This window comes from Python bivittatus, unplaced genomic scaffold (genome assembly GCF_059951505.1).
Source record: "Python bivittatus isolate LINGU-HERP-01145 unplaced genomic scaffold, Pbiv_v1 ctg000090_np1212, whole genome shotgun sequence".
Classification (NCBI taxonomy): domain Eukaryota; kingdom Metazoa; phylum Chordata; class Lepidosauria; order Squamata; family Pythonidae; genus Python; species Python bivittatus.
Genome location: NW_028277046.1, coordinates 5,298,935 through 5,326,590, shown reverse-complemented (window position 1 = coordinate 5,326,590; position 27,656 = coordinate 5,298,935). Strand labels below are relative to the sequence as shown.

General features: G+C 52.7%; 2 protein-coding genes and 1 long non-coding RNA gene across 4 annotated transcripts; 2 read left to right on the top strand and 1 right to left on the bottom strand.

Moving 5' to 3' along the window:
* The first annotated feature begins 882 nt into the window (after positions 1-882).
* Positions 883-10,226, top strand: HTR6 (5-hydroxytryptamine receptor 6). Its single transcript, XM_088136847.1, has 3 exons — positions 883-2,003; positions 9,194-9,352; positions 9,819-10,226. Exons 1-3 carry the CDS (start codon positions 1,287-1,289, stop codon positions 10,224-10,226), a joined length of 1,284 nt encoding a protein of 427 aa, XP_087992973.1. The 5' UTR covers positions 883-1,286.
* TMCO4 (transmembrane and coiled-coil domains 4) lies at positions 6,351-27,656 on the bottom strand. Of its 2 annotated transcripts, none has more exons than XM_088136845.1 (14): positions 27,483-27,656; positions 23,169-23,353; positions 22,452-22,626; positions 22,114-22,141; positions 21,176-21,308; positions 20,134-20,231; positions 19,748-19,891; positions 18,689-18,808; positions 17,581-17,745; positions 17,208-17,344; positions 16,569-16,653; positions 15,197-15,314; positions 14,525-14,642; positions 6,351-13,623 (listed from the first exon to the last, which is right to left on the bottom strand). In XM_088136845.1, exons 2-14 carry the CDS (start codon positions 23,339-23,341, stop codon positions 13,264-13,266), a joined length of 1,854 nt encoding a protein of 617 aa, XP_087992971.1. In that variant the 5' UTR covers positions 23,342-23,353; positions 27,483-27,656; the 3' UTR covers positions 6,351-13,263. The 2 variants fall into 2 exon arrangements, with proteins under 2 accessions (XP_087992971.1, XP_087992972.1); XM_088136846.1 differs by lacking the exon at positions 27,483-27,656 and adding an exon at positions 24,257-25,855.
* Positions 15,321-23,249, top strand: LOC148216403 (uncharacterized). Its single transcript, XR_015795488.1, has 3 exons — positions 15,321-15,531; positions 21,205-21,330; positions 23,120-23,249. It is a non-coding gene; the product is annotated as an uncharacterized LOC148216403 (long non-coding RNA).

The window sequence follows — 27,656 nt, the reverse complement described above, 5'->3', positions numbered from 1 at the left end:
CTCTCGCCTCTTGCCCGGTGAGCTGTCGCCAACAGTACGGGGGGCACGGGGTATCCTGCTGGGCGTCTCTCGAGGGCCACCCTAGTGCGCTGATGCGTCTGCCTCCTGCAAAGGGGAAAACGCAAACCGGGAAGCATCAGGACAAAGCGGCAACTCGGGTGATGCAAGGGCCCGAGTTCGAATCTCGGCATCTCCTGCACTCGGAGAGATGGCCGGTGAGGGAGAGCAACGAGCCAAGGGCCAAACAGAGCAAGGGGGTTGCCGGATCCCATCGAGGCCCAGGCCGGCGCCAGCAAAACGCGTCCAAGCAGCCCTTAAGCCAAAGGTATCCAAAGGTAGACGATCACTGGATGAGGCAGCTCCACTTTTCTCTATCCCACCCGCCCATCCGTGAACCAGCAGCAAGGAAAATAGAAGTTCAGACTCTTTGATACGCTAGCTTTCTATCAACACACACACACAATTATTTGTCTTGGATCTAGGGGGACGTTTAAGGGTACCACTTGAGGTGGCAAAGGAGGTGCCCCAAGAACCTTCCACATGCACAGACACACACACACTCTCTCGGCCGCCTGCAGAAAAGCCTTGCAAAGTCACCCCTGCCCACTGGTTTTAATTTTTATTCCTGTCAATTGCCTGGCTGACTCCTCGCCCTCCCGATTCCTTCGCCTCGCTTCCCACGCTGCCCCCCTGCCCGGGCAGAGCCCCCGGCCCCAATCTGCCTTCTCAGAAGCGCGCCCACTCACTGCCCCTTCGCCCTCCTGAGCAGCTGCCTCCCCTTCCTTTCCTTCTCCTCCAGATTGGCCTCCCCTTCCTCCTCGAGCGCACCAGCTGCCTTGCCCCCCCACCAGCCGAGCGGGCGGCACTGCTGAAAAATCCCTGCCCTCCGTCTCCAGAGAGGGCTCGGTGCTCCTCCAGCGCGGAAGGGGGGGAGGCCCTCGCTGCGCCAGCCGCGGCAAGCAAGCAAGCGGGCAAGCGCGGGAGGCAGAGAAGGCGACCCGCGGCTGCCGTCCTGTCCTCCCTGCCCGCCTTCTCCCCCGGAGAAGCCGGCGCTCTACAGGTAGGAAATGGGGAAGGGCTCCGAGCCACCCAGGAAGAGGGTCAGGGCAGCTGGTGGGGATCCCCCAACGACAGGGGGGTCCCCGGATCCCTAGCAAAGAGGCGCAAAAGAGCCGGGAGCGGAAGGGGCATCGGTCCTGCGCCCAGCCTTCGGCGTGGCCCTCCTGGCAGTGCCCCCCGGCCCCGGCGCCCAGTCCTCCCTATGCCAAGGCTTCCACCCCCCCTCGATGGACGGGCCGCCGGGGAGCCTCAACGCCAGCCTGATCGGGCGGGAGCCTCAGCCCCGCGGCAGCGCCTGGACGGCCGCCTTCCTCTGCTTCGTCATCCTCTTGACCATGGTGGGCAACCTCGCCCTGATCCTCCTCATCTTCAGCCAGCGGCTCCTGCGCAACACCTCCAACTTCTTCCTGGTGTCCCTCTTCATGTCCGACCTCATGGTGGGCCTGGTGGTCATGCCGCCGGCCATGCTGAACCAGCTCTACGGGCGCTGGGTGCTGGACGGCGCCTTCTGCTCCGTCTGGTTCTCCTTCGACGTCATGTGCACCAGCGCCTCCATCCTCAACCTGTGCGTCATCAGCCTGGACCGCTACCTGCTGATCATCTCGCCCCTCAAGTACAAGCTGCGGATGACCTCCGGCCGGGCCTTCTGGCTCATCCTGGCCACCTGGACGCTGGCCGCCTTGGTCTCCTTCTTGCCCATCAAAATGGGCTGGCACGAGCTGGAGTTCGACCGCCACCCCCTCAACGTCACCCGGCAGCTGGAAGAGGAGCAGTGCCGCCTCCTGGTCAGCCTGCCTTACGCCCTCATCGCGTCCGGCCTGACCTTCTTCCTCCCCTCCGCCGCCATCTTGTTCACCTACTGCCGGATCCTCCTGGCCGCGCGGAAACAGGCCATCCAGGTGGCTTCCCTCACCAACAAGGCCGCTGGCGAGCCACCTCCACAGGTAAGCAGGACGGCAGCCCAGGGGGTTTTACTTGCACAGGCAGGGAAGCGGGCTGGTTAAGGGCCGGGGGTCTTGGGGAAGCCCCCCGCCCCAAACACGGAGTGCGTTTGCTCCAGAGGGAAGTGAACTCCACGCATGCTCAGAGAGGCAGTGCTACTCCCAAAGTCTTCCTTCGCTGGGCAGCCACGGGTACTGCCAGCGCTGCATCGGTCAGGGCTCCGGGAAAATGAGACCCACGCCGGGCCTGTCTCTGTCCACTGGCCCCGGAAAGGTTTTTTTCCGCTGCCAGCAGGCTTCTGTTTTTCTGCCCCGTTGATTTTCTTTTCTTTTCTTTTCTTCTTCTTTTTTAATTCCTTTGGACTTGGCATAGCAAGCTGCGCCCTGGCCCTCTCATAACCCACTGAAATGCAAGGGCCCTGTGCCCCCTTCGGGAGAATTTCACCAGGGTTTTCTCCTCCTCCAAGAGCAACAGGCAGCAGAAAGCAACTTCTTGTGCACTGAATGGCGGGAGGGCTGGATAAAAAGGGGGAAATGGCAAGATGACACTTTCCTGCGGCTTTAGCAAAGGCTGCAAATGAAAGTGACCTTTCTCAAGGGGGGGCATCGATTTGGAAAACGGTTTCAGCTGCAGAGGAACCCGCTGGCCTCTGCACGAGTCCACGTTCTGGGGGCAACCACCCCTTCTAATGAGGCCCTGCTCTGAGTGCAGTGCAGCTAATCACAGGGTTGGAGCCTGCTTGTTGCCCCCCTGTAAGAGTCCCTGCTTCAACCTCCACCTAAAGACAGGTCCAGACCAGCATCTGATGCTGAAAACGCAGAGCGACCGGCTTCTCTCGAAAGGAGGACCCATGCGTGGAAGCTGCCAACTCTGGCACTTCAACAGGTTAAGCGCCCCCAGGGTGGAAGAAAGAGATGGCAAATGTTCATTTTGGGGAGGGCAGGATCCTAAAGCCACCCGCGCCACCTGTTTTGATTGAAAAGGTTGGGGAGAAGGCAAGGCGTGGGTTCCTAAAAGCCAGGTGCTGCCTCCGTTGAAACATCCAGCCTGCCCACCGGGCGTTGCAGGTGGCATTCTCCTGAACGCACCCGGAAAGGCCCCCAGTCGTTTTACTAGGGAGAAGAGCAAATCTCTGGACGGCCACGAGATGGCACATGAGGCTACAGAAAAGTTCGACCTCAGACTCAGCAGCCCGAGACTCTCCCGTTGGCATTGGGCAATGAAGTCCCGTTTCTACACTTGGCCTTTCTGCCTTACTCGCCAACAGAGGCCACGCCATCAGCCCTGTGGCTCCCAGAGCGGGAGTGCAATTCCCAAAATTTCCAAGCTGGCTAGACAGGAATTCTGGGAGTTGTAATCCTAACCCACCTGGAGAAAACCCGGCTGTTTCCCAGCCCAGCCTCCCATCACCCCGAGCCACCAGTGCGATTTTCCTGAAAGAGGTCACCAGCTGGATATACGTAAAGGCCAGCACCCTCTCCCTTGTGGCTGGCTCTAAGGTAGCCTGCCCCTGTCCAGAGAAGTCCCATTTCCCTGGCACGCCCGACAGCGACGGACTGTGCCAAGGGCCTCCGTGGGTCTGCTGAAGCCTTGAGAAAAGCCCGCTGCGCTCTTGCATTTCGCCCACCCAGGGTCTGGACCTTGCGCCAAAGCTTTGCCCCTGAGAAATCCACGCCTTTTAAATTCGAGAGTTTGGGGAAGGGGCCGCAATCTCCCCCTGCCCCCTCCACAAAATATCTGCAGTCCCCAGAATAAAAGAGCAGAGGTGGAGATGAACTGTTCATTAGGAGGAGGGAAGGGGAAAAAAAAGAAAAAATTCAGCACCAGCCCGGTGTTCTCCCCCCCCCCAGTAATCCACCCACCACCCTGTGCCATGTGTGAGTAGGCAGAGAGCAAATGCTCCGCTTTGGAGGAAGCACAGAGTGACTCCTAATGGCTTCCCCGCCCTCTCCGCTTACCAGACGCAGCCAAGGAATTAAAGCTGCAGGGGCCTGAATTCGGATCCCGGCTGGGTGCAGTCTGCAGAGCCTCCACTTCAAGGGCAGTCTACCCGCCAGTTGTAAGGGGTGGAGAGGCGGTGCAAGAGAGGGCAAACTCCTTGGGTGTGACGGCTCCTCTAACCACCCTGGAAAGGTGGCCGTCATCTTAGGGGTGAAGCTGCCAAAAATCTCCCCATCCGAACGGGCTCCATTGGCGAAATCGTTCCACAGACGATGGGGTGGCACAGCCTAGGAGGGGCATTTAGGCGCCGGGACGGTTCCCAGGTTCTCCAATTAAAGTCCCACGACTGCACCCCGCTGCTCCTACAAAAGCTGCCATAACTAGGGTTAGTCATGAAGCGAGCCCATGCAATGCCCGGGCATCCAATTCTACTCAAAGGAAACTTTACTCCTGGCCCGTCCTTCCTCCATCGGAGCCCTCCAAGTACGCCTGACTACAGGCCCCCTCCCTCCCAGCGTCTCTACAGACCCCTCGCTCGGACCTCCACCGGAATTGCCCGAGGGGTAGCTGGGCAGCCCTGCCGTGCCCCCTGGCAGCGGAAAACCACTCCACGGACCAGGCCCACCCTTTTGCCTTTGGAGGTCTGAGTCTTTCGCTCCGTCCACTCGGGCCTCCCTCTGCAAAATCTAATTAAACCTTTTGCAGAGTTCAACAGGCACTTAAGCGGGTGGGAAATTAAACACTCCAGCAGGGTTTTGCCTCGGAAGGGGTGGGCTGCCGGAACCAGCTTTGATGAATAACATCATCTTTCTTCCTCTTGGCACGGGAGAGTTTTGGAGCTCTCCCTGCTGCGGGCAGGGGGGAGAAAAACAAATGTTCCCAGCAAGCGAAAGTTAATTAGCTAATATCGTTTAGTCACCAAGCCGCTCGTTGGGAAGGAAAAGGCACCAGGACGCTGACAGCGTAAAGCCAGAAGCGGAACCCAGCTTGCCAAAAATCTCCGTGGTGAATACCAAGGGGTGGAAACGAAACAAAAGACTAAGTTTCTAGTCCTCACGGCTGCAAAAGCTAACGTCATCCTATTGCCTTGGAGAGCCTCTAAGCTGAAAAGGTACAGAGAAATACAGCCAAAGTAATAAACCCGAACTGACCATTTCTCTCTGCCTTTTCTTTTGACGTTCTTTCCCAGCCGCAAATTCCGTAGCTGCTTCATACGTATTCCAGCAATTTTAAACCCTCCCTTTTTTCTCAGGTTTATCTCCAAATCTTTAGACAACACGCACCCGTGCTCTTTTTCAAGATGCACATCTGAAGAAAATAAAAATAAACCGGAACACTTAACCGCTGTCCAAAGAAGCAAATTACAAACCTGCCTACTTAACATAGAAGATTTAGGGTGTAATCCCTTCACTGTTTACACAAAAGTAAGCTCTAATGAACCTAGACTTCAGAGTTTCTGGCTCCATTTTTTAATTTATTTAATGGTATTTTATTGGAATTTTAAAGTTAGTTTCTGGCTCCATTTTAAGCCTTAAGGTTACTAGTTTAGTTCTGGCAACGTATTTCGAATTCAGCATGGTGGCTGGTTTATGGCACACGTGAGCGTAGCTAACCGGCTTACTGAATAAACGAGGATTCAGCTAAGTTTTAGTGCAATATATAAACCAGGATGTACAACTAGGAAAGTGCTGGAACTCTTCTAGGTATAGCTGTTTAATTGCAAAACCTTGCCGATTTCCAAATAATACCACAAGATCTATAATAAAGCAACGGTCTGTCAGAAGGTTTGTTGTAAACCCAGGAATAGCACAGCCGTCTCTGTTTCTCCCACCCTCTGTAATTAATAATGAGTTGATCAGCCTTTTATGCAAACCCTAACCCTCAGTGAAATCACCAGCAGCAGAAACAGCAAGAAACAGTCCCCGTCTTCCAACATTTAAATTTGACTTTTGATCCAAATGCATGTCTAGGACCGTGCCTTTTTTTTCAGGATTATTCCCGCACTTCCATCACCTCTCCTTTGAGCAGGCTGTATAGAATCATAAACGCCAAGTAATTTAACTTGGAAATAATTGCCTCTAATTGACTTTATATCGTGCAGAAGGAGAAAAAGGAACATAATTGCTTTTAAATGCTAAGACGCAGCTTTTAGAAATCTTACTTCCCCTCGTTATTAGGAAATGCAGAAACCCAGTTGCTGATTTTTGGCTTAGGAATTTTTTTTCTTTTCTTCAGAGAAGAAACAGGCTCGAGTTTTCCAAGTTATCAGTAGGGGTGATGAAGCAACAGCCTAAATTATTTCTTTTTTGGATGATGATAAATAGACGTGTGGTAAATGCAGCTCTTTGCAGAACCCTGCTGCTTATTTATTTTTAACAAATGAACTCGGTCATCTTAGTAGTTTCAGGAAAGAACATTATTATTTTATTTATTTATTATTCATATTCATACGCTCGCCCATCTCACGCAATGGGACTCTGGGTGGTGTACAAAGCGACCAGAAAAACACTCTTAAGAACATTCAAAAGTGCAAAAAATAATACTATTATAAAAGGCTGAGAGAGAGCATCGGATTATAAACAACGGAGCCATGCAATCAAATTACCGTTGTAAATGTTATATAATTGCAATGTTGTTTTGCCATTGTAAATATTATAACGGCTTCCTGCAGGATCAATATACGTACAGCTTCACCCCAGTGCTATGCAATCACCTGCAAATCTGACAATGAAAAGAAACCCTTTAAAAACATCCTGGGATGTCTGGAATTAACAGAATGCAAACTGTCTTCAATCCGTTGTTGGAAAGCTGGAGAAAGGAACGGAAGAACTGGAACAACGAAGCTGATTCGATCAATACTCTTGTTTGTTAGCACCTGGCAATCAGCGACTAGCAGCCGGGGTTGAAATCCGGCCAAAATATCAGTTCTGCTTTTTCAGCAGGTAAGAGGACCCTGATAGCATTGCACAGTCTTGCTGTTAGGAAGATTAAAAAGAAACAGGGCATCTCCAGGATGAGGAAGAGTCCTTCAGCACCCCAAGTATGTCAGCAACAAGGAGAGCGCCCAAGTTCATGCTAAGCCATGGTTTGCTTATCCAGGGTGTAACAAACTGCCCGAATCCAAGGGGCATCATTTCAGCTCAAAAAAAAGCATTCCTCAGCACAGAAAGTCCCAGTTTTAAAGGGGGCTGTTCTTTTCTTAGCCTCGCTGAAAATCAACACCATGAATGACCAGCATTGGGGCTTCTGTCATCAAGCGATGGTTCCTTAACCCACCCACGAAGGGTCACCACGCTGCCTTATTTAATCTCCCCCTCCCTTTCAATTCTGCACTAGCCATAGCCAAAACCTGGCAGTCGGAATTACTTTTACAAACCGAAACACACAATTGCACGAGCATCTTCCTTTTCGGTAGAAACTTTTTAAAAGGCGTCGGGCTGTTCTGCCAGAGAAAAGACTAGGATGCTTCCACGGGACATATGGAGAAGAAAAAGTCTTCTTCGATTGCAATTGTGGGGGGGAGTACTCTGGTTTCTGGAAACTGCCTCTCTCTTGCTCAAATCACGAGGACCAGAAACTTGATTTTCTTTGCCCATGTCCTGGTTAGGCTGATTTATTTATTTGTAATTTTCTCTCCATTGCTACGTGTTTTATGGATTTTTCTGGCATGTGTTTTATTGCTTTTAATACGGTTAGCTGCCCAGAATCGTGTATCTGAGATGGGTGGCCGTATCCATCTAATGAATAAATACGTGAATTCTAATATTTGGGGAGGGGATTTCGAAACCATGGGAGCCCCGTGAGAAATCAGAATTCTTTGGGGCGACCAACCTCCAGCAAAGCTGAGTGGGTCTCGCCCACAGCAGGATGCAAAGATAACCGTTCAATTCACAGGCAGGAGGGCCTGAAAATGCACTGACAGACATGCTCCATTTCTTTCATGTAACCATTTCCTTTAATAATTCTAATTATTCCAGCCACATCAAAACCATCTAAGAAACTCAAGAGGAAAAAAAACTCCTATCACCTCAGAGAGCGGACCCTGCCCGCTCACCCACCCCCAGCCATTTTGGACAGCAGAAAAATGGGGGGGGGGGTCACTTTTGAGAATGGAAACCAACCGGAGGGGCTCCCCGGGTCCCTGGCCCTGGAAGGGGATGAGCTCCGACATTAGAGGAAGCCCAGCTGGGTCTGATTTTACGCAGCTGCGTAAAAGGGGAGGGGAGACCCGCCTGAAGCAGCCGCTGAGGGGAAGAAAACAGTTCCAAAATCCCGCGAAAGCCGAGAAAAATTACGGATCCAGGCTGCCCCGCCGGCCCCCTCAGCCGCCCCGTTTGAACCCCCCACCCAGGAGCAGTTTCAACCACTAGTGCCAACTCCTCATAGGGGCGAAGGGAGCCGCCTTTACTTCAAAGCCCTTTTAAAGCCGCCTCCGAGGAAGGGCAGGGTGGCCCCGGACTCAGCGGCGGCGGGGCGGAGAAGGGGTCCCAAGGCGGCTCTGCCCCCTCAGACCCTTCCCAGGCGCCCCGGAGAGGCGCCCCGGCGGGCGCAAGGGCGGCGGAGGCGCACCCGGGCGGCCGGGAAGCGGGGGAAGAGCCGCTCCCCAGCCTGCCGAGGGCTCCCTTCGGGGCGGGGGAGCCCCGGGGGTCCCGACGCTGCTGGGCTCGCGCGGCCTGCGCCCGCCGAAGGGCCCTCCTCGGCCGGGGGAGCCGCTCCGAAAGCGCGCCAAGCTCTCGGCGCAGGGCGCGCGCCGGGCCGGCCTGACTTGACCCTGCCCGGGCGGGTCAAAGGTCGCAGAAAGGCCGCGGGGTCTCGGCTCAGCGGTCAGGAAGGAGACGGACGGGGGCGGTCAGAGCCCATCCGCTGGCTTCCTCGCTCCCCTCATGCAAAGGATGCTCCTCTCTGTCCACGTGCCAAGTCCAAAGCCTGGCAAGGCTCTGTCGGCCTGGCTGGCTCAGCATCCCTCCGGCCCCAACACTCGCTTTGGGCACCCCGAGCTCAGAGGGAAAGCCGCCCAGCCAAAAGCGGAGCAGCCAGGGTGGGTCCCCGAGGACCGAGCCCTTTCTACTGGGGCGCCAGTTCCCCTTCTGCAAGCCGGAGGGCTGCTTTAAAAGGGCCGCATCCCGGCTTCCCAGCTCCCCTGGTGCCAGTCGCTGGGCATCCCCTGGGCATCCCCCGCCCCTTCCCAGCGTTCCGGTTCATGGCTTCCCAAACGGGCCGTGACCACCTTCTGCTTCTGCCCTCTTCGCAGGTTCCCCACGATCAGAGCCAACCGACAGGGGCGAGCGACAACCGGAAGCTTGCCAACAAGCACAGCCGACGGGCCCTCAAGGCCAGCCTGACCCTGGGCGTCCTTTTGGGCATGTTCTTTGTGGCCTGGCTCCCTTTCTTTGTCTGCAACATGGCCCAGGTAGGCACCGGGGGGGGGGTGTCAATTCTGCCCCCAAGCAGGAAAAGCTGACACAGAACTTTGCAAAGGGGTGGGGGGGGGGTGAAGGGAAAGCCGGGGGGGGGTATAAGAGGGGAAATTGAGAGTCCTCTTAGCTCCAATCACTTCTCACTTTCTTGGTATCTTCAACGGGGGAGATTTAGGCTCCAATCCTCACTTGGATTTTTTATTCTCCTTACTCGACTCACAAAAGTCATGTTTTTTTTTTAAATTCACAACTTTTTTTTTTTGCATCAATTAAAGCTCCAGGGGGGGTTTCCCCTAGAACCGACGTATTGTCCGGAGAAGCAGCCGGGGAGGGTCATTGCTCTGATCCGTCTCGACCCGCGGTAGATCTGTTTGCAAAGAGCGAGGCTCAGCTGCTGTTCTTCCTCTGTCCTCCCCTCCCCTCCCCTCCCCACCGTCCTCCTCCTCTCGCTCTGTCCAGGCGGTCTGCAACTGCATTTCGGGAGATTTTTTCGACCTCCTAACGTGGCTGGGCTACTGCAACAGCACCATGAACCCCATCATCTACCCGCTCTTCATGCGGGACTTCAAGCGGGCCATGGCCAGGTACCTGCCCTGCTGTCCCCGCGCGTGGGAGCACAGGCCTAGCCGCGTCTCGCTCTCCCTGAGGAACTCCAACAGCGGCCCGCGGCCGGGGGTCTCCCTCAAGAACACCCTGACCCTGCCGGGGGAGACGGACTCGTCCGACTCCGTCATCCAAGGCACCGAGCACAGCGGCCAGAGGCTCAGCTTCCTCCCGGCCATGCGGGCCGACTCCGTTAACCTTTCTGACCCGGAGCAGACGGAGCAGGAGCTGAAGGTCATCTACCTGAACACGCCCACGGACTGAGCGCTGCCCCGCGCCAACTCCGCCAGAGGCCTCTCCAGGCACCCGCGTAAAACCCAAACGGGGTGGCAACTCCACCCCCCGAGACGGACTCTCCCCGATCAGCCTGCCAGACGAGCTGTGGCTTTAGAGCGTGGCGACGGCCTTTTCGGAAATGCGGCCTTCTGCTGCCTTCAACGCACCTAAAGGCTGGCCTTGCCTGTGCCGGACTGACAGCAGCACACGAGAGGGGCATTCCGGGTGCCCACCGGCCAAGCGTCCACATCAGACCGAGGACGGCCATCTTTCTCCCTTTGCCGCCTGGATTTGTCTTCTCCCTCTTCAGAAACTGACCGCTCTGAGATTTTTGCTCTGCCCCCAAGCCCCACCGCGCAGGTTGCTTATCGCGTGGTTTTTTCCCAGTTTGTATGTGACTGCCGAGAAACTGCCAAGTAAACGTGTGCCCGTGTACGTGTGTCGAGAGGAATGCCTGCGCCTCTGGAAACGAAGCAGCGGCTTGCCCTGGCCGGTTTTCCTCCTCTCAGTCCACCGGTGACCCTCTCTGGGTATCACAACCTCCCCACCTCTCTGCCCCCCAGCCTTCTCCTCGCCGTTTTCCCCGAAGGCTGCCAACCGGAGCCACATTTCCCACCTGGCGCAGGGCACTGAATAGGGAGGTTTCATCTGCTTCCTCCAAAACGACAGCTTGCGACAGGGAGCCACGATAATCCGTGACTGATTCACCTGCGCGCTGATTAATCCCAGCATCTCCTTTCTTCAGACAGCCGAAATTCCGGCGAGGCGCGACGTTCCCCCCCACCGAATACATCAGATGCGAGCTACGTTTTATTACAGGGGAAGGCTGCTTTTTTTAAAACAAAGGGGCCACCTGTCGCCTCCTGCTTGCGTTCACGGCTCTCGCCTTGCTTTCTCCATTTTTGCAAGCCGCGGCAGACTGTTAGCCCCGTCCTGCCGTCCTGTATTCCTTCGCTACGTTTGACTGCAGCGCGGAAGGAATTATGGTGCGGCGGCTTAGTCACAAAGCTGTGGCCGTCGTTATTATATGCCAGTTATTACTATTATACGCCAGCGAAGGACTTGCTGAGCCCGGCTGGTGGGAATTTAAATCCTGTTCACTACTGCAGTTGAAGCAAGGCGGGGTCCAGCGTGCAACCTTCAGTGCCCAAAGGGTGTTTGTTCGCAAGTGGACTTAGCTGGAAAGAAAGGGATTAGGGCTTACAGGGGGTAAAGCGGGGTCTTCCTCAGTCTGTCTCCTTTTAGCCTGGTTGCCCTTTCCCTAGTCTTTCCTACCAAATTGTAAATTTCAGAGTAAAGAGATTCCCCTCTCTCTCTGCCTGTCTGCTCTCTCTTCATCTTAAACCCTACTCATCTCTCCCAGGCTGCAGAAAAGAGCTCCTTCCAAACATCCTATTATGTTTATTTACTCCTGCTAACACCACCAGGGCCCTTTCTACTCTGAGCAGCACTCAAGGGGCCTAATAAAATGTAAAAAATGCTTAAAAGGATATGAAAAGTATAAACTAAACTTAACAGGGCAGCTGGTAAAGGCCCAGAACACCGAAGCACCTACAAATCAACGAATGTAAAATATAAAAAATGCAAATTAACAGCAGCAGCAGGGTGGCTGGTAAAGGCCAGGACATCTGCCCTCTTGTGGTCGCCTTCCGCCATGGCAACTGGCAAAGAGACCCAGGGCGAATTGTTTTTATTATTATTGTTGTTATTATTATTATTATTATTATTATTGCTATTATTATTACTACTCCTACTCCTACCAGCCCTTTCTTTTCTGATCAGCACCCAAGACACCTTAAAAACACAATTTCGAGTTATGACCGCATCTGCAAGAGCGTCGCAATGGACGAAAGACAGAAAAGCCTGCCCTCCTGTGGACATGTGTGGCCATTGCAACCTGCATCAACAGGCCGATGATGGCTAACGCCATCTAAAATTGAGAGAGACAGAAGTGAAAACTAAGAAACAGCTGGGAAACCCCTGGACTAGGGCCCAGGTGCAGCAGCGGCAGCAACAGGAAAGCTAGAGACGCCTTCCCGTGGCCTGTTTTTTAATTATTATTTTTGAGCTTGCTTCCTTCCCACGGACGGCCAAAGACAACTTCCTTCCGGGGGCTGTTGATCTGACTGCTCTGAATTTGATCTGCCCCCTCCTTTCTGTCAAGGGGGCTCAGAGAGCCATAAAGGCAGCAAGGGACTTGGCCTATCCGTTAAAATGAAAATAAACAATCAACGTTTAACAGCGGGCGAGTGAAAGGCCTGTCTTTACAGATTCCCAAACTGGGTGGGGGGATCCGCAGTTCTCAAGGGGTCTAACTGGTGTAACTGGAAGAGCCCCTTTCCTGCCGGGGAAGGGGGGTATTCAACGGAGCCTCCCTCTTTAGCAGCAGGCTACCTTTCCTCTTGCTCTGCCCGACTCCAAATCGGGCCAGGCACCCCCAGCTTGGAAGGGCTGGCGCTGGACCCGAGGCTCCTTCATGCCACGCGGATGAAGATCCTTGCAGTCTGGCTCCGCGGGCGATCGAAAGAGCTTCTCACAGAGAGATGGATTCCAAGCATGATCTTTAGTCCTTTTTTAAAAGGGGGAAAAAAAAGCATTCTCTGTGCTGTGGGGCCAGCCCTTCCAAACTCCACCTCCCCCAGACCCGATTGGACTACAAAGCCCTTTCTTCTAGCCGGTTCAGCCATGCTGCTGGTGGAGAATGGAAGCTGTGGTCTGTGAGCACCTGCCGTGGACGCAGCCAAGGGGGAAAATAAATCTTTGTGGCGGAGACGGAGCCTCCACTTCCAGGGGGAGAATACCTGACGTCAGAGAAAAGAGCACCCAGGGGAGTTGCTGGCTTTCATGTCCGGCTTCGGAGGCCTTCGGGGCCACCCGCCGGTCTGAGACACAGCAGCAGGGCAGAAATAGCTTCGGGAATTCGCTTCTAAGCTCCCCGCGAAGGCCTCGTGCAAAACACATCTCCCCGGGTGCCCCGTCGCCTGCACAGCCAGGACCAGGGTCCGCGCAGAGCCTTCCGGGAACGTCAAGACGGAGCGAAGGGCAGCCTCTCGCCACGCTGGCCCCCTTTAGAACCAGAGGCCCCCCTCGCTGGAGAGCCCCCGGCCTCGGGCTCCAGTCCCGACCCAGAAACCGGCTCCCAGCACCAGCAGTCCCCGCTGCCATTGAGGCCTTCGTCCTGCTCGGGTGCCCCCCCGTCTGCCCTGCCCAGCCCGCTGGGCTCCTCGGAGGCTGTGCTGTTTGGGTACGTCCCCTGCTTCTCCTCGCTGGGGGGGGGAGGCGCCGCCAGGAGCCCCCCTTGTTCTTCCAGGCACTGCCTTGTTTTGAGTCCCACGGCCTTCAGGATCATGTCCATCTGCTTCACGTAGTCCAGGTGGCCGCTGACCTGCAAGGGAAGCCGACGCCGGGCGTCAGACTCGGCTGAAATGCATTTGTTTCCTTCCAAACGTTTGGATGGCTCTGAATGTGGACAGCCCAGCGGTTGCAATTTATCCCTTTAAAAGCTCTCCTGTTTGCCTCCAGAATATAGGGATACACTACCCCTATTCCTGGAGGCTCCAATTCAGTCCCATAATTAACAGCTGTGGGTAGAGCCCTCTTGGCTGTGTGGAGAGAGAAAACTTTTGGAGATGCCAAGACCTGCCCTGAAATGCCAAACGTTTCTGGGCTTCCTCGTTCCCCAGGCCTTCACTTTACCAGGCAATCTGCTGCTAGAGATAATGCTCTTGGCTCCAGCTGTTTTCTTTTAATCTTAGCAAGACTGGAGCTTTAATTAAAAACCTGTCAGAAGCCCTAATGGACATCTGATCTTCGGATGCCGCTGATGATCTCAAAGGGCGACAGGAACGCGGCAGACGGCCTTGAAATCCATCAAGGTTAAGCAGCAGAAAGCAATCCCCTGATTTAGCGGGGGAAGCGTAAAGCCAGCTTATGGTCCTGGGCTCTATCTGGGGAGCAAGAGGCATATCTGGGGTTGGATCCCTGCGGCCAACGAGTCAGAAAAAGCTGCTTCAATGCCCATGTGAGGTGCAACTAGGGGGACACAAGACTCTCGACATTTCTGGTGCAAAGACCCTCCTCTCCAGCGCACGGGGTCAGGAAGCCCCTATGCGTAGAAGCGGGCACGCAGCCGCTTTGGGGACACGTCGGGGGAAAGCTTCAGGGCCATGGCACCCTCAAACCAAATCTCCCCGTGCCGTGGACTGTCTCCTGGCAAACCTCGCCAGATCTCCGTAGCTGCTTCCCACCAGCATTTCCAGCCGTTCGCCTGAAGCCGCCCAACTTACGACGGAAGACAGATCCACGTTCACCATTCGGCGATCGTCCAGGTTGACGGGCTGAAGCCCCGCGACGCTGAGCTGAATGGACGACGTCCGGTAAACAAATCTCAGCAGCCAGTCTCCCCTGGAGGAGGAGGAGAACAAGAGAGGGTGGGATGCAGCTGGCCAGCGCAAGTCTGGGGGGAATTCGAGAGAGGCGGGGCTGCCTCGGAAAGGCTGCCGGGCAGAAGGGAGAGCAAAGTGCTCCCCACAGGGCAGGTCGAGATCTGACCCACAGAAGGGCAAGAGGGCAGATGAGCTACAGCTCTTCCCCAGTTCGCCCAAGACAGGCACTTTGGGGAAGCCCACAAATCAGATTTAAGCCCCACAGCCTTCCCTCTTACACCTCTCCAGTCTTTGGCACACGGGTTAGCTGTCCCGTGCATCCAGGTGCCATCCCTTTGGATGTAAACAAAGCTGGGGGAAAACCAGATTTAATCTTCACAAGATTAAATCCCGGCAAAGGGGTCTGTTTTCTGAGGATTAGCTCTCTGTGGCTATCTCCTTGGAGAGGGTGGAAGTCAAGGTGGAGGGTCAAGGCTTGAAAAGCAATTTTTAAGGAAACTGGAAACTTCCTCTGAGAGGAAAGAAAAGGAAAAAAAGGGGGGAGATGCCTCTGTTAGGGTGCCACAACAATACCTGCAGAAGCCGTTGACGATCTTGCCTGAAACTACTTTGGTGACCGTTTTCCAGGATTTGGCTTCTCCTTCGACCGGGGCCCCCAGGAGCACCACGTCTTGGATGATTCCTCTGCAGTCTGAAAGAGACCCACCCAAGGGCGGCCCGCTTGCATCACCGGGAGGGGCCTGTTTCGCTTCAGTCCCCTGGTGCTGCAGCGATCCAAGCCCTGCTCCTTCGGAGGAAGGCCTGAAGTCTGCCCCACTAGCCGCGTGAGATCCCCTCATTCTCTTTCTATGGCCCTGCTTGGAAAAACAACCCGGACTGATTCATCGAGCCGAGACGGGATCAGCCGCGTAAGTTGGAGAGTTATTCTTTTTATGGCTTAACTACAGCTACTAAACAGAACAAAAACAAAACAGGTGGAGGAAACGAGAAGGACAAGAAAGTCCAAACACCCAGTAAAATAAACCCGTCAGATGCCATGAGACAGAACACCAATTCTGGATCTGTGGAAAATTAAACAACTGATTTGCGCTGATTTCCACATTTATTTAGGGTGGCTGGTCTCTCTACGTTTTACTGTACTCTGCATTCTGCTTCATTATTATTATTAATCTGCTGTGCTTAGACTCCTCCCTGCTAGACAAAGCAGGGCCAAATTAGGAAAGGCGTGCACGTGAAAATAGAACTCAGAGGTTCAACCCAGAGTTTGCAGGCACAAGCTACGAATTAATTATCCTGGAACCACAATGACTGTTAGGATGGGAGAGACCCCCTCCTTCTCTCACAGGCCGGAGATAGTGGAGAATTGGCTACGAAGGCAACAATCCAGGGTTAGAAACCCAAGCCAGCATAGAGCCAAATGCTGTCTCTCTGAAACCTGCTGGGGAAAACACCCTCCGGCAGGCCTGCCCCGCCAGGCTTCCTTTCTTGGCAGGAGAAACGAAGCCAGCGATTGCAACGGCGTCAGATTTTCATTTGGCAAGGAAGAGGGACAAATCTGTGATTGCGAGGAGCCAGAAGGCTGAACGACACCCCCGGCACATCCGGCGACTCTCCAGCAATCGTGACGACTCAATTCCTCCCCGTTTTTTGCCAAACAATGGGAAGGGGGGGGGGAAGCAGCATTAACACCCAGATCCCAGTCTGTAACTATGACAGGTGGTTGGCCGAGGATGGGAGAAAAGAGACGAACAGCAGACGGGGATGGGGATTCTAAGGAAGAGAGAGAGGCCAGCAGGAAACTCGAGGGTCTCTCGTAACTGCTACGAAAGCGATCAAAACAGATCCGGGCTCAGGAAGCTGTGGCCATCAGAGCTGAGAGGCACCACCTCTGAGCCGGGGGTCAGCCCTAGGCACGATCCCAAAAGCAGGAGGGGGCCCGGCCTACCTTCCTCCTTGGCCATTTCCTGCAGGCAGAAGTAGATAACTCTAGCGCCGAGACTGAACCCAACCAACGTCACTGGCCGTTTGCCCTGGAGGAGAGGAGAAAATGAGAAAAGCCATCTGGAGCATCTCGTGTCCTCTTTTAAAAGAAAAAGAAAAGCCATCAAGTCTCTACTCCTCATTGTGGGGGATGCAGGTCGAGGTCCCCAAGGAGATGTGGGTAGTGAGAATGCCAGACCGCCTCGAAGGGAGTGCCAAGGGCAGCTAAAACAGCAAGAGCTGAACTCAAGGCCAAGAAGGCGCCGTCTCACTTGCTTTCAGGCCATCTGAAATCATGCGGCCGTTTCACACGTTTCCGTAATTTTGCTTTTCTTCTTTCCACTTGTGTTAGCGGTGGGGGGATGATATAGGGGGCGAGGGGCCCGAATCTCAACACCCCCCTACTGAGAATCCTCTGGCTTTCGAAACTTTACTGCCACGAGGAGTGAGAATACTGACTTCTACAGATAGGAGAACCAGCCTCTGCATTACGGCTACCTTTCCTGAAATAATCGTAAAGGATTATTATTGATCGATGGGACAGATGTGCCTTTAAAGAAGCCCTATAAGTTTACACCAGGACAAGTTCGGACTGTGGGCCTACCTGCCGCCGGCTAAGGAGAATCTGCGCCAAGTGTTTTCCGACCTCGGCGGAGCGGTGGAGACACACGCCCCAAGGGTTGTCTATCACGCTAGCAACCGTCAGCAGCGAAGCAGGCCAGGTGAGGGCCGTGACGATCCCTGGGAGGAGGCAGAGCAAGCAGGATGGCCGAACGTCGGACAAGCACGTGGAATGCAAGGGTGGGGACCCTGTGGGACTTCAGCTCCCATCATCCCCACGTGGGACCCAAGGGCAACCGTGCCCTCCCTTGCTATTGCCTCCAAGCGCCCGAAATCACCCACAGCTGAGCTCAACTTGAAGGAAATGGGATGTTTCTCCACCCTCCCCACAATAAGGCTGCTGGGCACTCACTCACCCGCCAACACCGTGTACTTGAGGGCTTCCTGGGCGACCATGTTAACAAACCCGTTCCACAAGGTGTCCAGGGCACCGCCCAGCTCCATCAAGTACTTGGATTCCCAGGCTAAGCAGTATTGCTCCTTGGACTGCAACAGGCTGCTCCACGGAGCGGCGAAACTGCCTGCAAAGTTACAAAGGCCAGAGACCGTGTGAGGTGCAACTAGGGGGAGCAGAGGTGGCCTTCAGGACCTCACAACGGGCACTGCTCCTGGTCCTCCTCCAGTAAAGGGGCGCCACTCTGCCCCCGGTGCCACGAGCGGGCCGTCCTGAGCCCTCGAAATGCTCCAGCCCAAAGGAGCGTTCTTAACATAAGCAGAAGGGGAAGCAGAATCCTTGCCCCTCGGAGTGATAATCCAGCACCCCTGGAAGAGCCCCATCTCCCCCAAAGGGCTTAAATCTTTCTACCAGGACAAGCCTCCAACTGGGGGGAGGACAATTTCTTGCCCTGGCGCTTAAGCAAGATGCCCCATCCTGAATTAATCTCAAATTAATCCCTGGGCCCAAGGGCATGGCAGCTGTCCTTCTCTGCCCGGTCCTGAAACAATTCCCTCACCCGCCTCGTCACACCATCACCTTTCACCCAAGGGAAAGCTCCCGGCCTCTCTGGAGGCATTGACCTCCGCCTCAGATCAGCAAAATAAAGCGGTGTGAACGTCAAACCGAAATGCTTGTAAAAAAACAATCAAAGCGAATCATCGTTTTATAGCCAAGTGTGTTATAGAGTAGCGGCTGATGTCAACTGAGGAAAAGCAAAAAGGAGGAAGCGCATTTGCTAGCAGGACGAGGGACCTCTGGGGAGCAAGGATTCCAGAAGACGAGAGCAAGAAGCTAAGAATATTTAGAACCGCGCACAGCCTGCACAGAAATATCCCCCTAAAACGGAAAACTTTTCTGAACGCAAAAAGCTGCCTATTCGCTAACGGTGACCGGGACTGTCGGATAATCCTTTTAGAATTGTCAATCTTTCGATATCCGCTGGGTTTGGCTGCACTGCTGTGAAGTTATGGAACGAGAGCAGACATTTGAAGGAAAGGGACCTCAAGGGCAGAGACGTGAGCCCTTACCGTATTTCCCAGCAGAAAGCCAGCCGGTGATCGCAATGGCGATATGGAGTTGCTTCCCCTCCGTTAAGGGAAGGAATTCAAACTCTTCTATGGCGCCCACACGCTTCTTTGTCTTGTAGCCTAATGGAGCAAGCGTGCACACCAAAGTACAGTTAATATGGTGCATTTTCCTGGCTCTTCCAAATACTGGCCATGGAAAAACCAGTACCTTTGACCACATCTGCCTGCAAATAACCCAAGTCAGACACAGAGGCTGGATTGCAACTTTCTGCCACATTGAACTAGACTGGCTTGAGAAAGAAATTCCAAGCTGAGCCTACCCCTGGGGGTCAGCCTTGCTGAGGAAAGAGAAGCTGACATTTTACTACCCATCTGGCTCCAATTGCTAGAGGAAAGCATGGTTTGATCCTGGCTTACAAATTAGAGCGGTAGCAGTAGGGCGCTTGGTCAAAAGGAAAACCAGAAGATTTTAAATCTTTGCTAGGCAGCTGAGAGAGGGGCAAGTTTCTCCTCCAACCTGCAAACCAATTTGCTTTTTACATCGGATCTGGATGCGGTGTGGTAGGAACTAGAACCAGGGGAGGTCTCCAATTCTCCCCCAGGCCCTTTCCACCCTCCCCAAGCCAGCCCTTTTGGTCAAGGGCTCACTTTATATACCCCGCATGTGAAGGCTGAAGGCTGGGGTAAGCCTCCTGGACTCCAACCCTCCAGTCCGGTGGGCTTAAAATCAAGGGCTGTTGTGCAACCAGAGACTGGGTGTACAAAGATACCACCCAGATTGTGGACTTCTGAGCAGTAACGTGATTTGCCCAGGACTCCTGTGGACAGAGGACTTCCCTTTTTGTTTGAAGTGGGGTTTTTTCAGTCAGGGGGCAACCAAGGAGTGGGATTCGCTTGCCCTGCAACTCCGACAGGCCATCAACTGAGGTCTGGGGCAGGAGCCTCCCCTCGCCCACAGGCACCGAGAATCAAGAGCACGATCCCTCGGCACCATCAGCGGCTGCTTGCAAAACCCCCAGGGGGTTTTCCTCCTCGCCCAAGAGCCAGCTCCCGCCTTACCCACGAGTCCTGCCCCAGCTGCTCCGAAGAGCGAAGCCATAATGGCGATCCCCGCCGTCGATCCCAAGGCAGCCGCCCCAGCGGTTCCGATCACGGTCGCGGCTCCAGCAGCCACCAAGGGGGCTGCCAGTCCCCCGGTCAGGCCTAAACAGAAAGCGGGCCTTTCAGTTCCCAACCCAGGCAAAACGAACAATGTTGGCCTTAGCCAGCATTCACGACTCTTTGCTCGGTCACCTTCCCCTGATGGTGGTGCTGAGTCCGCTGCTCCCCGGACATGCCCTCCTGCAACTCCCATCATCCCCAGCCAGCACACGAATTGCTGGAGACGATGGGAACAGAGGGGAGGCCTGCCGTTCAGGGACGGAGAGTCTGAAGATCTCGCTTACCGATGACGGTCCCACCGCCCACCGTCGCCAAGCCAATCAGCAGGTAACGCTTCAGCTTTTTCCTCCTCTCCTTCTTCTTCCGCGTGGCTTCGGCCGTTCTTGGGGGTGACCAGGAAGAAGGGGAAAAAAGTCACTTTCTGTCCCAACAGCAGACAGACCACAACCGGGGTGGCTGCCTCCCACGGGCTCACGGGCGGGCCAGGCCCAAATACATTTCTCTTTCGGTTCACAAAAGCAAAAACGGGCGCATCGGAAAGGGAGGCGACGGCAAGTCAAACGCGCAGAACGACTTACCTGCCGGGCGGCTCCTATTTCTTAAGCAGCTTGTGTGACAAAAACAGCAAATATTAAAATACACCGGCAGGCAATTCCCGAGAGGTGCGTTTCAAACCCACGACAGAGTGTTAAAGTGAATTGTTTTAGCTCACACCTGGCCTTTTTTTACAGAAGCCTACAATTTCAATAAAACAAAACCTGAAAGGAGCCACAGAAGCCGGTGACGAGCCCGCGTGCAAAACGAACCTTCCCCTCTCTTCTTTCCAGCTCTACAACTTTGATTTCAGGCAGCTTTTAAACCAAAAAGGGCCAGGGAGTGATTAAAATGGTGGAGCCGTTTTAATTATCTTCTCGGAATGAAATGGCCAGCTTGAAGATTTTTCGGCTGCGCTCGCTAGTTTACTTTAGCTCTTTATGAAAGAATATTTTCAACTGGAAGCAATTATGTTTCTTTTCAGTTGATTGTATTGCATCTGGATCACTCTTGGGGGAAAACATTTGGGCCGAGGCTTCAAAAACCTGCAGACAGGAAAGAAAACGGATACGGAGGCTTCCAGGGGAATGCCATCTTTTGCCCTTGAGATCTGGGTTTTTGTTATAGCGCTTTCAAAACCAGCAGCACCTTTATACGTTCCGATTAAAACACAGTCCTCTCCTGCCTGCAGAAACCAAATATTTAAAACACGTGCATTTTCCCAGCTGCCCGGTATCGATTCCTTTGTGGCTGTGCCTTGTGAAAAGACAGAAAGGTCCGGGACGAACATACTCTGATTCTGCCTCTTTTTCCTCCTTCAGACATTCAAGGAGATAGTCCTCCGTCTCTTCCAGTTCCACCAACGGGATCCTCAGCAACCGGGTAACGTGGGACAGGAGCACCCGCAGCCGAGCATCGTAGTATCCTGGGCAAACGGGGCAGGAAGGGTGAGCGTCTGCCATCAGAGGAAACCAGTCCTACCCACGTCTTGAATGGACGGAGCGGAAACCAGTCCAAACTCTGTGGCCGATGGTTTGGCTCCCCCAAATTTATCCCTTCCCGTGGCAAATTGTACCCTTATGACCGGCTCGATCAGTAACAGCCAAGGCATGTCCTACTTCAGAGCAATTCAACTACTCAACAGCCAGAGACAGCCCTAGGTAACACGTGGCCCTTGAACTATTTCTAATTAAATCTTGTACATCGGAGAGGGTTCTTTTGGACGTAAAACTCCATATCAGGCAGCCCAAACAGATGCTGATATAAGAGCTCTTAAATTTGTATCATGTATGTATTTATTATTTAATATTTATTTAATAATATTGTAATAAATACATAAATATTAATAATAAATTAATATTTAAATTATACACACACACACACACACAAATAAAACTAACATGCATTTTCCAGAACTGTTTCATTCATAATGTATTTGCTGATTGTTCTTTTCTATAGCTACGGTATATGGGTAGAAGGACAGAAAAGAGATTCATATCGATTTTCAACGCTTTTTTACAGTACAAATTCCCTTTAACCTCAACACTGCTGCCAGGAAAGTGTCAGAGAGATCTGACTTCCTTCAAACTACACTTTTTTACTGCCTGCCTTGATTTCTTTCCCTTCACTGACTCTGCTATAAGCCGTTTCGCTTTGACTGTCATCCTGGTGAAGAGCTAATAAAAATAACTGGGGGACGGAGGGAAAAACAGGACCTCGAATTCACTTACCATCCTTGAGAGCAAAGGAGACGAGATCCTAAAAAACAAACAGAAGCACATGGGAGAAATGATGAGAATTTAAAAAAGAAACAAGGGCAAAGAATTTACCCAAAGAAACAAGATTTGGATAAATGAAATGAAAATGAAAATCTTGGCTAGAGCGTTCTTCCACTCTTGAAAAAGAGAAGGAAAAGGGTAAGGTTTGTTCATGGCACCTCCATTCCCAGAGGTAGTCTATCTCTGGGGAATAAAAAGAAGAGAAGGGGAATTCAGGAAGGGCCCAACCACGCCAACCAGTAAGGGTAGGAAAAGGAGCAGGGATCCCAAGAAAGATGCTTCGGGCTCACTAGCATAACGGCGCTGGGCTGATCTTTCAGAAGCGGCTCGGCCAGGAGAATCCGAGCGAAGGTCTCTGTTCCTTCAGCCCCCAGGCCCCCCGCAAAGGCCAGCATGGACGGCAAGACGGCTTCCGGCAACTCCAGCCACCTGACCAGGCTCTCCACGACTCCCGTCCTGTATGGGCTGTGGAAAGAGGGCCAAGAGAAGCGAGTCACGGCACTGATTTCTCATACGCAACCGCATTCCTCCCCATGTAGAGACGCTCGTCAATCGGGGATTGCTTTGGGGATCCAAAGAGCCACAGGGGTTGAAATAAATTATGGTTTGACCAATCCAGCTGTTCTTACTCCTCCTTTTGTTTCCCTCAACTTCAACGCACATATAAAATCTTCCTCGCGGGAATTCCCTCCGCTCGCCTGATGAAGGGAGCTCGATCCATAAACCCTTACGTCGTAACGTTGCTTAATGTCCGCCCATCGCTTTCCTTTTCTGCAAAAAGCTGAGCGAGCTGCCTCCCTGCAAACGTTTGCAGATGCCAATGTGGCCTTGGCACAAATCTCTCCCTTTCTGTCCAACTCAGGCCCTCTCTTCTTTTTCCCCTCCGACAAACACACCGATAACCCGAGCAGAGCCCAACGTATCTGGCCTTTGAATTTTCTGCATGTTGCTTTCTCAGGAGCGGGGAGCAAAAACAGCAGCGAGCGCACCTGGGCCGAAGCACTCACCTTTCCTCCTGCTCCGGGAACAAGGAGGCCAAGGAAACCGCACAGAGAGCTGCGTAGGCAAATTTCCCCGGTTCACCCAACTGCCTGCCTAGACCCGCACCCGGCTCTTCGTTCTCCTCCTTCTCCGAGCAGCTTCTCCAGGGCCTCCAGCCCGGCTGGGGATCAGCAGACATCGCCGTCTCGTCCTGCCACAGACAAGAAGAGTCCTGCATCACTCCGCATCCTTTTTCCAGCAGCCCCTCGGCAGGTGGGTCGGCCAGCAGGCTATCAAAGCAATGATCCTCCTCCCTCCTTCCCACAGATAGACTGCTTCTTCCTAGGGAGGTGGGTGAGCTTAAACCCTCCAGGAGAAAAGGACGCCTTTTCCGTATCAACGCCATTCAGATCCCAACCGTCTAGGGCAAGTGGAGGGACTTCTGGGAAGGCCACACAGAACAGGTGAAGCAAGGAGACCGCTGCCAACATTGCCCCCCTAGTTGCAGAAATCCCAAGGTAGACTGCCTCTGTAACTGAAGGCTCCATGGCCTTCCCATGGCAATCCACAAGGGATTTTGTTTGTGTTCACTAACCATGAGTGAATTAACCCATTTTCTAGGACAGGGGTGCATAAACTGAGCAAGCAGGCTCTAAAAGCAAACACACACAATTAAAATGAACCAAGTTTAGTGAGTTTTTCACTGAGCTGGTTAACCCTCTGGGGTGAATGCAGCCAACAATACAGTCCTCCGGCTTGTTTTGAACGCAGGTAAACAGAGGAATGATCCTGACAAAGGTCTCCCAGAAGCCAGGGAGCTTGACAACTGCCATTGAAAAGCACACCCAGCCCAGCCCACTCTACCCTCCCCTCTTAGCAAGGAGAAAGGTTACAAGGGAACCAGCTAAAGGAAATTCCTTCTCTTTGCACATGGCCAACTTTGGTCCTCTGTGTTCTAGTTACTACAGGTCGTAATTTGGATTACAGGGACACCACCTTCAGACCAGCGGCCTTGTTCACCAGCCGACGTAGATGCCCTTGACGCAGTTAATAACAGACTTCATAATAAAACGGTAAAACTCCAATCGCTCCATGGCTTGACGGGAGAACAAACCTCGTGGCACGGGTTCTTCTGCAGGACGGCTGGCCTTTCAGGCCCAGGGTCTGGCAAGCCACGCTTCACTTCGTTTCGCCCCACCTTCCACCTGGCTTCTGTTTCCCATGACGTGAATCCTTCCACACTGAACCCAGGAAGTCACAAACGTTTCTGATAGCGCTCGGTGGCATAACAAAGGGCTCAGGAGCATAAAATCTGCTTTAACAGATCCAGCGTAATCCCAGGGGTGACTCCTGGTGGGAGAAGGCGGCTCTTCCTTATCGTCTGCTCTTTGATGTGTTTTAAATGGGACGTGCCAGAGACAACTTGCACACCAGGAGAGGCCCTACCTCAAAGCACGCAGTCCTTCCTTTTATTTCTAGATTTTGCAGACGTGCAAACCCAAATTAACTCGTGACATACTCGCAATTGACTTTTCTAACTTGCTTATGCTTTTATACGTGGTCACCTGGAGGTGACTTTTGAGCTGGTAATCAAATGCCTACAGGTCAAATTGATAACATCCCACCTGGTTAATTTCTCAGCTCCTGGCTGCAAATGTGGCCACACATTCCGTTTCTGGGAACCCTGATGTTTGAGTTCCTAGCAAACTTTAGTAGCTTTAGATTATTTTCAAACGGTGTTTCCTTAACCGCCCCTTGTGTCTTCCACCTCCTGGTTCTAGACACGAGGACCAGCCACAATCTTGGGGTCAGACTAACGCAAACACCGCCAATCATAAAAGGAGTTTTCTTTCATGTACAGATGTGCTCCTGACTGCCCCAGATCCAAACGCAGCAGGTTGTGGACAAACTAACACTGACTTTGATCGTTTGCAATATTCCTTATTTTTCTTCCCTAATTCTCACCCCACCCCCCACTTCTGGAACAAGCTTTAAAATGACAGCCAAGGCAAATTTCATGCCAAGCTATAGCACAGATGTTCCCTTTTCCAGACTGGCAAATTATCTCTGGGGCTCAGAATATGTGCCTAAGCATAAGTTTGCTATCAAAGGACTTATTATACTCAATAAAACAAGCATGAACTACATTTTTTTTTTTTTACAAACCTTAGTAAACGCCACGCAACAATGACTCCCCACTAGAAACACTGCAAAATAAATTCCTGGGGGCTACGTTCCAATCCCCAAATATGTCCTAAATGTTGCATGATGGCTGGAGGATGGTCTGTCCAGGGCTGAGATTCATCCTTGGCTGGTGGATCTTTAATCTCTGACTAATCTTATCTTTTGGCTTTGCAGCTCAGGGACTGCTGAGAATTGCCCGTGCTCTGCTATCCTGTGAATTCTGTAGAAATATATGCAGAGAGTTCATGACCTTCCAAAGGGATGCATTATTTTTAAAACTTGAGAGACAAAGGGGCTGATCATTTTATCCCCTTTTGATGGGACTGGTCATTTTCTCCCCTTTTATCAGATACATTAGAGCAGGAGAGCTATGTTAATCTACGGCAGCCAAAAATCAGAATGAGTCTGGTAGCACCTTGTCAAGCCAACAATTTTTATTAAATCAAGTCAAATCAAATCAATCTTTGTTATAGTCACCGACCAGCATAGACACATTTTATTTAAAGGCATAAATTTTCGTGAGCTGCAGCTCACGAAACCTTACGCCTTTTAATAAAATTTGTTAGTCTGAAAAGGCATTACCAGATTCCTTCTGAATATCGTTGGCTTACTGGATGAGCACATCCAAGAAAATAAATTTTAGATTGAAGCTTTTTCGCTGTGCAAACACATGTCCTTCCTAAGGGCAAAGCCCAACATTCCTTCTTTTTTCTCCATTTTGGTATTGTAAGTCTTATACGACTCTGGGACCAGAAAATATTTCTGCCAGTCGTATTCCTGAACATTGATCTTGAGGACCAGCAACTCTATAGTGTGGCTATGTCCTGATCTATGCTTAGAGGTGGCAGACAGGGTCGCTACCAGCTGTTCTCAGTTTGGGGTATCATAATATTTGCATTCAATTGTGCCAAGGAACTTCAACCTCCAAGGTCTTTCGGAGATGGGAGTTTAAACCTTGCTCAGAATATCCATGCGGTAAATTTTCCAAATGTCAGTAAGTGGTTATTGGCGCAAGCGCTGACCGAATTAGATAAGGAAGATGCTGTCAGGTGGCTGTTTAATTTAAGGAAAGATAGGGCCACCTTTTGATCCAAAACAGCATCGACTTTGATTCCCATATCAAAAATATACATTATACGCAATTGAAATGTTGCTTGCTCATTGATGCAAAGGCTGGGCTCCTGTTTTTAAAATCCATCCTCGGAGGAGAGAATGTACATTTTATGTTGAGGGTTGATTTTTATTAATTAGATGAAATAACAGGAAAAAAAACACAGAGAAAAGGGAAAGGAATATGTTTACATACACAAAGAAAACGACACTTGAGTGAAGGCTGAAGTGAAACTAGAACGGTTATTTAAAATAAATAAATAAAGGCAAAACGTTTTTTTTAAAAAAGGAAAAACAGGAAAAAGCATTCTGGTAGCCCCCCCCCCCCACTTTTTCCCCCCCACCGCCACTAATTGCTACTTAAATATTTTGATATTACACTTTGGACATCTGTGATTATTGCTCATTTTGATCTGGGTCGTTCTAATTATTTAATATTTATTATTTCAAGCAGTTTCTGGGGGGGTTCTTCAGGGGTCCCAGGCCCCCAAAGCCCACCCTGGGAGCCCAAGACTTTCTGCAGAGACGCCACTGCTGGGCCAGGGGTGCAGGTCATGCCCCCCCAGATGTGGGGCTGGGGGCTCCCCTCTCCTGGAGCGATCCATGGGAAGCCCCCCAGGGCCAGGGGGCTCCTTTTGGACCCCCAACTGACTTGCCCTGGAATTAAAAGGGGCTTTTCCCCCTCCAACCCAAGGGATGGAGGGCCTGCCAGGGTCTCCCCTGAGCAGGTTCAAGGGAAGGGGCTGGAAGCAGGTCTCCCCCAGGCTGGAGACCCCTTGGCAACCCCCAAGTGGGGCGAGGGATTGAAAGCCCCTTCTAAAAACGGGGTGGGGGTCGCCTCTGGCCCCAATGCAACACGTTTCCTCCATTCCCAGCCTGTTTCCAACCCTCTGGGCTTAAGTTCACCTCATTCTATGATAAAGGAAGGAAGCCCCCCCACCCCAGGCCTCAAAGCCCCCTCCCCTTGCCTTAAAGTTTTACATTCCCAATTATGAAGAGCCCCACCATCCTCGGGCCTGCACCCCCCATCCTCGCCAAAGCCCCACCTGGTTGTCCTGAAGCTGGAGAAGGGCCGCATCGGGTCGCCGGGCCTTCCCAGCCTCCCGGTCGCTTCGCGCGGGGTCGGCGCTCACTCCAGTCCGAGGCTCAGAAAAGCCGCCTAGGCCCGCCCTGCGCCGGCGGCCCCGGGAAGGAGCGATTCCCGGAAGGCGTTACGCACA

Coding starts and splice junctions, on each gene's coding strand:
- HTR6 (XM_088136847.1), top strand. CDS start 1,287: ATGGACGGGCCGCCGGGGAGCCTCAACGCCAGCCTGATCGGGCGGGAG. Junction 2,004..9,193: donor CTGGCGAGCCACCTCCACAG/GTAAGCAGGACG, acceptor CCCTCTTCGCAG/GTTCCCCACGATCAGAGCCA. Junction 9,353..9,818: donor TTGTCTGCAACATGGCCCAG/GTAGGCACCGGG, acceptor CGCTCTGTCCAG/GCGGTCTGCAACTGCATTTC.
- TMCO4 (XM_088136845.1), bottom strand. CDS start 23,341: ATGTCTGCTGATCCCCAGCCGGGCTGGAGGCCCTGGAGAAGCTGCTCG. Junction 19,892..20,133: donor GGGCGGTGGGACCGTCATCG/GTAAGCGAGATC, acceptor CTTTCTGTTTAG/GCCTGACCGGGGGACTGGCA. Junction 13,624..14,524: donor ACGTGGATCTGTCTTCCGTC/GTAAGTTGGGCG, acceptor CTTCCCTTGCAG/GTCAGCGGCCACCTGGACTA.